This window comes from Cervus canadensis, chromosome 17 (assembly GCF_019320065.1).
Source record: "Cervus canadensis isolate Bull #8, Minnesota chromosome 17, ASM1932006v1, whole genome shotgun sequence".
NCBI classification, from domain to species: Eukaryota; Metazoa; Chordata; class Mammalia; order Artiodactyla; family Cervidae; genus Cervus; species Cervus canadensis.
This window is the reverse complement of record NC_057402.1, coordinates 27,536,729-27,549,175: the sequence shown is the minus strand read 5'-3', so window position 1 is coordinate 27,549,175 and position 12,447 is coordinate 27,536,729. Positions and strand designations below refer to the sequence as shown.

General features: G+C 35.6%; 1 protein-coding gene across 2 annotated transcripts in view; it reads left to right on the top strand.

Moving 5' to 3' along the window:
• Positions 1-12,447, top strand: part of G2E3 (G2/M-phase specific E3 ubiquitin protein ligase) — a 65,272-nt gene that overhangs the window by 26,235 nt on the left and 26,590 nt on the right. For both annotated transcript variants that reach the window (XM_043489819.1, XM_043489818.1), the window contains exons 3-6: positions 1,943-2,040; positions 4,862-4,963; positions 7,715-7,839; positions 8,770-8,935. In XM_043489819.1, the coding sequence (XP_043345754.1) occupies positions 1,943-2,040; positions 4,862-4,963; positions 7,715-7,839; positions 8,770-8,935 (491 nt within the window). The remainder of the gene's footprint in view (positions 1-1,942; positions 2,041-4,861; positions 4,964-7,714; positions 7,840-8,769; positions 8,936-12,447) is intronic.

Below are 12,447 nucleotides of genomic sequence, written 5' to 3'. Positions count from 1 at the left end.
TAGTGGAATTGTTATATAGTAACTGTGTTTAACTTTTTGAGGAACTACTCACTATTTTCCAAAGTGATTGTACTATTATTACATTTCACCTAGCAGTATATGAGGGTTGTGATTTCACTATCTCCTTGACAGCATTTGTTATTTGAGATTTTTTGTTTTAGCCATATCTTCTTTGGAGAAATGTTTATTCAGATGCTTTGTCCCATTTTAAGATTGAGTTGTGTTTTTCTTGTTGGGTTGTAAAGCTTACCACATTCTGGACACTAGACTCTTAAAAGGTATATGATTTCCAAATGTATTTAACCATTCTGTAGATTGACTTTTCACTTTGTTTATAGTTTTCTTTGATGCACAAAAGTTTTAAACTTTGATGAAGTCCAGTTTATCTTTTTTTTGTTGTTTCTTTTATTGCTTTTGTTTTTGGTGTCCTGTGGTGTCTGAAAAACTATTGCCAAACCAAGGTTTTGAAGATTTTTTTCCCCCCTGTGTTTTCTTCTAAGTGTTTTATAGTTTTGACTCTTATGTTTAAGTCTTTGATCTATTTTGAGTAGTTTATGGAGAAGGATTCAGTTTTATTATCTTGTATGTGACTTTCAGTTGTCCCAGCCCCTTTTGTTATAGAGACTATTTTCCCCCATTGAATGATCTTGGAATCCTTGTTCAAAATTTAATTGACCATTGATGCCTGAGATAATTTTTCTGGACTCTTTTCCATTGATCTGTATGTTTATCCTTATGTCAGTACCACACTCTTGATTTCTGTAGTTTCATTATAAGTTTTGAGTCTTCTCTTTTTTTCTGGCTAAATGTTTGCCAGTTTTGTTGACCTTTTCAAAGAACCAACTTGGCATTTATTCTGTCTATTCTGTATGTCATTTATTTCTGTTCTTATCTCTATTATTGCCTTTCTTATGCTAGTTTTGGGTTTAGTATGTTCTTTTTCTAGTTCTTTATTGCTAAAATAAAGTTACTGATTTGGGATCATTCCTTTTTCATATAGGCTTGCTCTATGAGTCTACAAGCCTAAAGATCAGCCAGAGGTGAAAGCTTAAAGTTCCTAGGGTCATTTCTGAGCATGCCTCCAGCCCTGGGCATGTGATGTCCTTCTAGATGCCCTGGTATATATGGGAGCTTCTCAGAGCCCTTATCTCCCCATGTGTCTTCCTTTACTAGACTCTTCTTTCCTAGCCTTTTTGGTCTTTGCCTACTTGCCCTGTTATCCTTTGCTTCAAGCTGCTGCCTCTAGTATATTTGTCTTAAATGCTTTTGACAGTCAGACTCCAGCCCTGAGAAAGTTCTTACACAGATGAAAGAAGGGCAGGCATCTGAGCCCATCCCCCGGGGAGCCACCATACATGTCAGAACACACACAATCACATTTCTCTAACAAGGTCCATACTACCTCCTCTTAGACAGTCCATACCAGGAATATGGCCTAAGGAACAATGCATATTGACCCTGGGCTTAAGGCCATTGCGCAGTTGGAGAGTGAGGGATAGTAGGCAGGTAAGTTAAAATGCCACAAATCTGTCATCAAATTTTGGCAGTTTGTTTCTTTATTAAGCATTTTTCTCATTATTTCAAGTTTTTAAATCAGATTTCAGAGTTTCTGAAAAGTTGATACTGATGGGTTTGGCAGCATTATCATTGCTTTAGTGGAGAGATGAAGTTTTAGAGTTTACTAAGTGGTTGTTTTCAATGAGTTGCCAATTTAACAACACACTGGGATTTGTTGTTAAAAGAGTAATTTAAAAATGTAAAGTCACATTGTTTTAGAAATAGGTATTGAAAGTCTTAATTTACTGAAAACAATATAATGTAATTTGTTCTCAAAAAGAACTGAACACATCGTTGAGAGAAACACCAATTCCATAGGGGTTTTTTTTTTTTTTTTTGGTTTTTGTTTAAATTTTTTTATATCTATTACTTTTTTCACTCTTAGCTTGTGTTTTCTGTCGAAAAAATGATGACTGTCCTATTAAATATGGAGAAAAGAAAACTAATGAGAAATGGAATCTTACTGTACATTACTATTGTTTGGTGAGTATAATTTTTAATTAAATACTAAAAATTTGGTATTCTTCTAAAGAAGAAAATTTGATCCTGATGGCTGGTTTCTGAGAAATGGATAAGTCATTTAACTTCCCTGGATCTCTTTTTTGCTATGTAAAAATAAGATTTTTCATTTATCAAATTCTAAGATTCTGAAATTACTTGATGCATAGAAATACTTGTCATCATTACCTGCTTATTTTTGTCTAACCCTTTGGGGCCTCAGTGTAAAAAGTAGAAAATGGTTAGGTGTGTAAGGGAGTTGTTCATTTTGCAACTTTGTTGTTTTCATTGTTGCTAGTGATAATTCTCAGAAAGGACCTGTTTGAAGGCTCAGGAAGTAAAATAAAAGTATTTTCTTTGACAGAGAACCTGAAAAGAGAAATTCTGACTACAGGTAATAAATATTTGTGGAAAAGGATATAGGTTAATTTATGGATCACTCAGTTGCAAGAAAAAATGATGACATATTGAGAATTGTCTCTCATTCGTTCCCCATTCCCTCTACCAACTTCTCATCTCATTGAATCTGCTTTAATATATTAGTGGTACCGTCCCTGCCTTAGCATGATGCCAAGGTTACATGAGTATATACAGTAGTCCTTGGCACTTGTAATAGATATATATTGCTGCTTAACTAATTATCCAGCTTATAAGTGAAATTGAGCAGCTTATAAGTGAGTCAGTTACACATATGTACATGTGTCCCCTCTTCTTTCGATTCTCTTCCCGTGTAGGGCGCAGAGCATTGAGTAGCTCCCCGTGCCAGACAGCGGGTCCCTGTAGTTGCCTGTTTTTAACGTCACAGTGTGCATGTCAGTCTCAGCCTCCTGTTCTCCCCACCCCCTCACCCTTCCCCTGTGGTGCCCGTAAGTTTCTTATCCACATCTGTGACTCTCTTTCTGTTCTTAAGTGGTTTATGGGGCACACAAATCTGGTATTGACTGAGGTGGGTGGTTCTGGCTCAGGGTCTCTTCTGCATGAGGCTGCAGTTGGTGTGTCAGCATGGTTTGGTCATCTGCAAGCTTGGTAGGCTGGAGTATCCACCTCCAGTGGCTCACTTATGTGGCTTTTGGCCTCAGTTCCTCTTGCCTCTTGGCAGGAGGCCTCAGTTCCTTACTTCCTGGGCACCACTGTAGGGCTGCCCACAGCATGACAGCTGGCTTCTCCCAGAGCAAGTAATAGAAGAGAGGGATAGATGTACACCAAGATGGAGCTATATGACCTAGTTTTTATAGTTGTATAAGAGGTGAGTCATAATTCTAGCTCACACTTAAGGGGAAGGAAATTAGTTCCCACCACTTTTAAGGGAGGAGTATCAACAAATTTAGGGGCATATTTTTATTCTTAGAACAGCATCCATGTTAAAACTTAGATGCTTCCTTGAGTAATAATCTAACATAAATTCTTGGTGTTTTTCTAAGGTTTGTAGACTGGTCTAGGAACCTAATTACTTTGTACCAAGACTTAGGGGAACATGAAGTTGACATTCCAAATTATCTGTCTTAGAGTCATATAGGGCTTAGAGTCTCATAGGGCTTCCCAAGTGGCTTAGTGGTAAAGAATCTGCCTGCCAATGCAGGAGATGTGGATTCAATCCCTGGGTCAGGAAGATCCCCTGGAGAAGGAAATGGCAACCCACTCCAGTACTCTTGCCTGGGAAATCCCATGGACAAAGGAGCCTGGTAGGCTACAGTCCATGGTGTCACAAAAGAGTCAGACAGGACTTAGTGAATAAACAACAACACAGAGTCTTATAGTTCGTGTCACAAAAGAAAACCTTTTTATATTTCTAAAGAGTTCATTTTACTTTTTATGTAATAGAATTAGGAGAGCTATTTTTTTATTAGTCAGTGGGTTGGTTTTTTTGGGTTTTGTTTTTTTTTTTTTCTCATAATTCTTAAGTAATCTATGGCCCTTTTGGGATTTTTTTTAAGATACACTGATTAAAACCTCTAATCACAAGTCTGAAGTTTTATTGAGTTATTTAATATATTTAACTTGGTCATATCAAAATTTCCCTTATGTTCTTCCTTATTAATGAGTGTAGTAATCCCAAAACATGCTGACCCTAGCTCAACACTTACAAGACTGGCATTTCATTGTGAACAGTATAGTAATATTATAAATGGTAATGGAATATTAGAGCTGAGAGACTTGGAAACAACCTAGTCTGTTGTTTTTATTTTTGTGTTTAATATTAGAAACACTGAATTACTTGCCTAGGGCTCTGGAAAGTTGGGCACAGATCCTGGTTTGCAAGCCAGTACTTAGTCACAGTCTCATGCTTTTTCCTTAATTCATGTACCCTTAATATATTTAAACTGAAGTTAAAACCTATTTTTAAAAATTTATTTTCATTAACTGTAATTCAATAGATTCTCTATAATTACATCTTTTATGATTTAGAATCCAGCTGGATTTATAGAGTTAATCTGAAATATTACTGATAATTATCTCCATAGTATTTATTACTATTACATACACATCTTTCAGTATTTGACACTTTTTCCCACCTAAAACTTGAACATATGTGTTTATTGTTTGTCTTCCTTCCCTTTCCCTGTTATTTTCTGTGATACTTTTTAGAAAGCAGTTTGTTTATATAACCTGTTGATATATAGTATCTTTGAAATCAAAGAATATGAGTAGCCTCTTACTTTGACTATGAAAAATAACTATTATAGGTAAGAGATACTTGAAATTTGAATTGTTTTATATCCATTTTTATTGGACTATTATAGATATATATTTTTTATTCCAAACAAGTTTCTTAGAGTTTATTTTCTAATTGAGAATATATTCATAGTTGATGTCAAGTGGAATTTGGCAGAGGGGTAAAGAAGAAGAAGGAGTTTATGGTTTTCTAATAGAAGATATCAGGAAAGAAGTGACTAGGGCTTCTAAACTGGTAAGTAAATTACTTTACTCATTGCACCATAAATATTGTCAGTATTAAGGAAGTCTTTTCCATCACTTTGTCTACTAGAAATTGATAAGACATTGATTTTATGTTCTTATTTTTGTCAAACACAGTAAAGTTTAGAGCATTTTGTATTTTTGCAAATGAAAGAGCTAAACCAACCTTGGATAACATGTGTGGCAATACTGATTTCACTTCTTGTCTTCTTCCAACCTACCCATCATTTCATCCACTCTTACCATCAGAATTATGATCTTACTTCCACTCAACTGTTCTTCAGACCTTCTATCCTGAGGCAATCCAATTATTTACTTTTCATTCTTATACCTCAGTTGCTGGGTTGGATTAATAGCTTGAGATGGCCATTACACAGCTATACAGACCAGTAATTTATAGTCTCCTCATGTCTTGTGGCTCTTCTGTGATACAGTTTGTTTATGTTCAGTGCCTTCTCCTGTCCTCCAAGATAAGTATTCTGAACTTTAACTCTTTATTCATTCAGTTACAGTCTGTGAATCTTCTGTGTGATGGCTGTTATTATGTGAGGGAATGGACTGTAGGTCTCCATGTGTTCTGAGTAGAAATAATGAGAGTTAGAGAATGAGAAGATGGAAGTACAGGGGTTTCTGTTCAGAGAATGGGGTACTGGAATTGATGACTTCCATGGTGGAGCAGTTTTGGCTGATGAGAGGGTCTCTTCATTACGCTGAAGTGGAGATGAAGTGCATTGACACATTTTAATTGAGGAAGTAAAAAAAAAAAAAAGAAAGATTGTTCTATCAATGCAGAAGTCATTTAGAATGATAGCAAGAATTAAAATAAGGAGGAGGGTGCCAAAGTCTGGAGGAAGTTAGGTGACATTAGGTTCAAGGATCAGATCTTTTTAAGTCTGAAGGTAGAGTAATGGCCTACAGTCTGCAGCACAGAACTTAAAAAATGTTCTGTTTATCCTTCTCCCTACCTCTATCTATATTTCATGTCTACTCCTGGCCAAGTCTGGAAATTAAGGAGGATGAAAATACGCAGCTTCATAAAAGAAGTTCTATAAGGGAAACATTCAGAGAATTTTATTTTGGTTGAGACAAAGATATGAAAGTGGTTATTTTTAAGGATATTCAAGATTCGGGTGTGTGTGTGTTAGTTGCTCAGTCGTGTCCAACTCTTTGCAATCCCATGGACTGTAGCCCACCAGGCTCCTCTGTCCATGGAATTCTCCAGGCAAGAATACTGAGGTGGGTTGCCATTTCCTTCTCCAGGGGATCTTCCCGACCCAGGGATCGAACCCAGGTCTCCTGTATTGCAGGCAGATACTTTACCATCTGAGCGACTAGGAAGCCCAAGATACAGGGGAGGTAATGATAAAGTAGAGGTTCTAAGGCACAAGGGAAAAACCTTGGAGAAAAGGGTAACAGTGGCATTTACCTATGGGCCTTGTGAGAGTATCAAAATTTTTCAATCTTCTGGTGATAGTGAACTTGTCATGAAAGATGGCCTCTACAGGTACTGTTTGGAAATCCTTTCTTAAGACATCATATCCTCTCTGAGTATATTGTGAACCTGTGAGAATTTCTTGATCCTGAAGGTGTCTCCATTTACGACCTTAAAATAGAATTCCATATGTCAGTTTACAGGGAGAGACTCAGGTTAGCAAGGTATCCTCCTACAACCTGGCAGTGCTTGACAGGTGGACAGTATAATCCCTTCATTAGTGGCCAGTATCATCTCAGAGGTTCCAAGGTATATGAACTACTCTTTTGTATTTAGTAAGGATTGATTCATCTAATTATTTTTCTGTTTATATACTGTAGTGATATTTAAGTTAGAGGCAGTGGTATTCATTTCCTAGGGCTGCTATAAAGATTACTCCAAACTGGGTCACTTAAAACAGAAATGTATTCTCTCAGAATTTTGGAGACTGGAAGTTCCAGGTCAAGCTGTCCAAGATTGACTTCTGGAAGCTCTGAGGGAGAATCTGCTCATGCTTCTCTTCTAATGGCTGCTGGCAGCCTTTGGCATTCCTTGCTTTGTGGCAGCGTACCTCAGTCTCTGCCTCCATCTTCATGTGGCCTTCCCCTGTGTGCCTTAAATCTCTCTCTCTTTTTACTTATAAGAACTTATAGGGACCACCTTAAATCCAGGATGAACTCATCTTGAAATCTTTAACATATCTACAAAGACCATGTTTCCAAGTAAGGTCACATTCAGAGGTACCAGGAATTAGGCCTTGAACATAACTTTTGGGGAACCACTACTTAACCTACTTACTATGGGTATCTTAACACTTTTTCATTTGCTTAAGATAGAGTGATCCTCACCAGTTTTTTACAAATTGTTTTTTAGAATTGTTTTGCTGTTGTCCTATATATAATAAATATTTCCTAACTGTATTTTCTGTAGAAATTTGAATGAGACTTTCATGTATAATCTTTATGTTTACAAACCCTTCAGTTTAAAATATTTTAGCAGGTAGGAAGGAAAAGAAGCTTCGCTGTCTCACCCACATTAGATTAAAGATGTTTCCTTTATCAGAAATTGTGATACGAATGACTCTTTAGATTGGATTGTTTCTGAGTAAAACAATTTTTTTCAGGAAATCTCTTTAACATACTATAATCACAGCTATTATATGATGAAAGTAATTATCAGACTCTCCACAAAGAATATTCATTTATACCTTGGTCTTACCTATAGTACTCAAATTTTCTACGTTATAATCCCTATTTTTATATTTTCTTCTAGAAGTGCTCTGTTTGCAAGAAAACGGGTGCTTCAATTGGATGTGTTGCACCCCGATGTAAACGGAGTTATCATTTCCCCTGTGGACTTCAGAGAGAATGTATTTTCCAGTTCACTGGCAATTTTGCGTGAGTTAATTAACTGTCAAATATGAAAGATGTAAAGGAAAAGTGGAAAATGGATATGGATCTCCCTAATTATATCATTCCTTTGTAAAATTTCTTTTCAAAGTTGCACTGAGGTTATATGGGTACTTTAGAGAATTACAATATCTTGTAATGGCCTTAATGATTAATATTCACCTCTAGCTTTCAGCCCTAGACTATAATATGGAAGTGTTAATTTATTCACATTCAGTAGAAATTTCCGTCTTATATATATAATCCTAGATTTTATGTTACTTTTTAGGTTTAACTTTGACAGGGCTATCTGTATTCTTACTGAGTAAATTGAAGACATGTAAATTTGATGTAGTCCAGAAAAATAACTATTATGCCCTGGGATGCCCCTAAAAATACTCGTTTCTTGAGTTCAGCTCTAAACATCAAGATTTTATGAATTTTGGTGTTTGTTATCATGAGTGATTTATTTCTTTTAGTCTTTGTGCTCTTGACCTATTTAATGGTTTGTTATGTATGAAAACTACAGTGTAGAAAATGCAAATGGAAATAAATTTAGTGGGTTAAGAATAATTATTGTTTGCACTTTAGTTATTATAATAATATTTTTAAGTATAAGTTCCTTCCTTTGATTTTGTGCAGGTTTGAGTACAAATGTTGTGTATACTGTTACTAACAATATTTCATAATTCTCAGCATAGTATTAGTTACTGAGATTCTGTGAGGTGAATCTCAGCACCAAAAGGTTCACATTTGGAAAATGTAGCTCTCCTTGCTTATAGATGATAAGACTGATTTACAGTGGCATTTCCCCAGCCTGTTGTAAGTTAATTGTGAAAGAGACAAATGAATTTTCTCTTTTAAATATGAATTGTAATGCTAGCTTAGTTGTGCTTTATAATTTATTAGATGTTATTTTTAATTAATTTACATTTTTAGGTCATTTTGTTGGAAACATCGACCTGTTCAAATAATTACATCTAATAATTGTAGAGACTCCTTACTGTGCACCATTTGCTTGGAATTTATAGAGCCTATTCCAACTTACAGCGTGTTACGAAGTCCTTGTTGTAAGAATGCTTGGTTTCATAGAGACTGTTTGCAGGTAAGATAGTTTGTAAACATTTTCTGATATAAAGTATGTTGCTTGTTGATTTGAATTAGACATGTGTTTTAGCTCTTATTACTTGTAAATTTTTAAAATAGCTTTATTGAATAAAATTTTACATGTAAAATTACTCTGTTGAGGTATACAGTTAATGTTTTGGTAAATACTTTAGATACTACCTTTCAATGTATTTTTACACTTAAAAAAATTTGTTTTTACCCAAGGATTTTGTTTGTATATCACAAAGAATAATGCACAGTCTTTAATTCCCAAGTTTATTTATATGCTTAAAGTTAGAAAAACCAAGATACGTGAAATAATAAGTTGTAAGCTAGGATAATTTAATGTTAAGAGGTCTGTTTTTTTTAGTTTAGTAAACATTTTATCATGCGCTTCTGAGGTGGCACAGTGGTAAAGAATCTGCCTGCCAGTGCAGGAGACATAAGAGAGACAAGTTTGATCCCTGGGTTGGGAAGATCCCCTGGAGAAAGAAATGGCAATCCGCTCCAGTATTCTTGCCTGGAAAATTCCGTGTAGAGAGGTATCTGGCAGGCTACAGTCCATGGTGTCACAAAGAGTCAGATACAACTGAGTGCGCGCATGGACACACACACAGAAACACTTTATCATAGCATTTGAAATTAAACTGATTACAGTCCAATGAATTGAAATATATTATAGTTCTTTGAGAGCCACCTTGTATGTCAAACCTGATGACAGGTTTTCAGGTAAATTGAATATCATAAAACAATATTAAATAATCTGCAGTTTCTTCAATTCAGAAGATAGTTTAAAATTTTAAAAAGATCCCAATTATTTATAACATCAAATATGTAATATACGTGTGTGAAAGTGTCAATTGATAGGCAGTTATTGTTGATAATGCCAATTATCAAAGGATTCACTTAAATTTATACTGTTTTTAAAGTTTAGCTTTTATTATTATTTAGTAAAATGAAATGTTAGTATTGATTACAAATTATCTACAAAAGTTTGTTTTTTTTTTAAGTTAGGAGATGTTGTAAATCCTCTTATATTTCAACAAAATCTTAATAGTACTACAGTAGTCCAAGTAGTAAAGCTTGATTACTTTGTTTGTTTGTTTGTTTTATGAGCCTTCAACTCTTCTTTTTAGTATTATTCAGTTAAAAGTGGCAGGATGGAGCCTGTTTTGTTGGGTAAATAGTAGAGATTCTATTAATTCTCATGAAATAGTGTTTGTAAAAGGATCCAGAGAGTGCAATTCTAAACATCATGAAGTACTATCTTTATCTGTTGAAGAAGAAGTTCATATTATGTGAGAATCTCTAAAAAGTTATTATCTTAATTAAGGTGTTATATTTGAATGAATTGAATGTAATTGCTGCCAAATGTATCATCTTGTTAACTTTGTATAGTAGTGTGTTATTTTTCAGGACAAATAAGATTTGCCTCATTTTGTGTTAATAATGAAAGAGAGGTTCTCCAATTTGATCTAGTATCCCTAGGACTTTTTGTGAACTCTGAAAGTACTAAGTTTCTAATTCTGTCATTAAAAACTAGAAATAGTACTACTAACAAAAATGTAGGTCTACTTTACGCAGGTGTAATATAATGTCATGGCCATGTGGACACCTGTCTGTGATGTAAATATTAACAATTACTTATTACATGGTTAGAGCATACAAGGACAGAACTTGTTCTTGAATCATGTTTCTTGAAGGAGCTTCAGTGGCTTTTCCACTCTGGTACAAGTCTTAACTGAAATAGTAAATGGAGTCTACCCAGTTTAGGTAGCTATAATCATACCTAAAGAAAAAGTTTTTTTAATCTCTGAACTCCATTAATACAAAGAGTTGAAGGAGGAACAAACCTATGCAGTAGGATGAGAATTATATGTGGTTAAGCAAATTTTAAGCAAATACGAGACACTTTACCTGCCTCCTGCGAAACCTGTACGCAGGTCAAGAAGCAACAGTTAAAACTGGGCATAGAACAGTGGACTGGTTCAAAATTGGCAGAGGAGTAAATGAAGGCTGTATATTGTCACCCTGCTTCTTTAACATTTATGCAGAATATATCATCCAAAATGCTGGGCTGGATGAAGCACAAGCTGGAATCAAGATTGCTGGCAGAAATATCAACAATCTCAGATATGCATATGACACCACCTTTAGGGCAGAAAGCGAAGAGGGAATTAGCCTCTTGATAAAGGTGAAAGAGGAGAGTGAAAAGGCTGGCTTAAAACTTGTCATTCCGAAAACTAAGATCATGGATCTAATCTAATCACTTCATGGCAAGTAGATGGGGAAACAATGGAAACAGAGATAGATTTTATTTTCTTGAGCTCCAAAATCACTGCAGATGGTGACTGCAGCCATGGAATTAGAAGATACTTGCTCCTTGGATGAAAAACCTTGACAAACCTAGACAGCATATTAAAAAGCAGAGCGACATTACTTTGCCTACAAAGGTCCATATTGTCAAAGCTATGGTTTTTCCAGTAGTCGTGTGTATATGAGAGCTGGACAATAAAAAAGGCTGAGCGCCAAACTGTGGTGCTGGAGAAGACTCTTGTAAGTGCCTTGTACTGCCAGGAGATTAAGCCAGTCAATCCTAAAGGAAATCAACCCTGAATATTCATTGGAAGGACTGATGCTGAAGCTGAAACTCCAATACTTTGGCCACCTACCTGGTGCAAGGAGCCAGCTTATTGGAAAAGACCTTTATGCTGGGAAAAACTGAAGGCAGGAGGAGAAGGGGACAACAGAGGATGAGATGGTTGGATGGCATCACTGACTCCATGGACATGAGTGAGAGCAAACTCCAAGAGATGGTAAAGGACAGGAAAGCCTGGTGTGCTGCAGTTCATGGAGTTGCAAAGAGTCAGGCACGACTGAGTGAACAGCAAAAGCAAATTTTATTTGTGACTTCTACAAATGCTGTATATATTAGGATTTTGTGAGGAGAGACTATAGATTAGTATCAAAGGAATTGATATAGATTTTCCATTCTGTATATGGAAAGAATTGTCACTATTCTTGTTCAGTTTGGATTTCTCCATCATTGCTGTGGTCTTGTTGGTATCCTTCATGTCTGCTGTTTTTCTTTCTGTTTCCACTGCTCAAAGATCCTTTAGGTTCAGCAGAGATTTCATTAATAACTTGCTATTTTCCTCTCACATGGTGTGTGTGTGCTACATTGTAGTTGTTTGAACCTGGATTCTTCTTTGTTCACTTCTTTCTTTACCATCCACAAATCATTCCCCAAGTCTTTCAGGTCTGCTTAATATTTTTTGTGTATCCTTTTTTGCTACCTTGAATCTTAAGCCCTTTGTGATTTCACTTCAGACAGTTTTTCTTTTCCTGGAGCCTGTTAGCTCCTACATGCCTTATTCCCTGTCAGTTCTTCACGCTACTGACTTTGACTTATCTTTGTGTTTTTATTACTTAGTTCAGTATGGTCAGCATGTAATCTTTAAGGATATTGTAAGTTCCCCAATCACATGTACTCTTTTTGCCCCTGAGAGT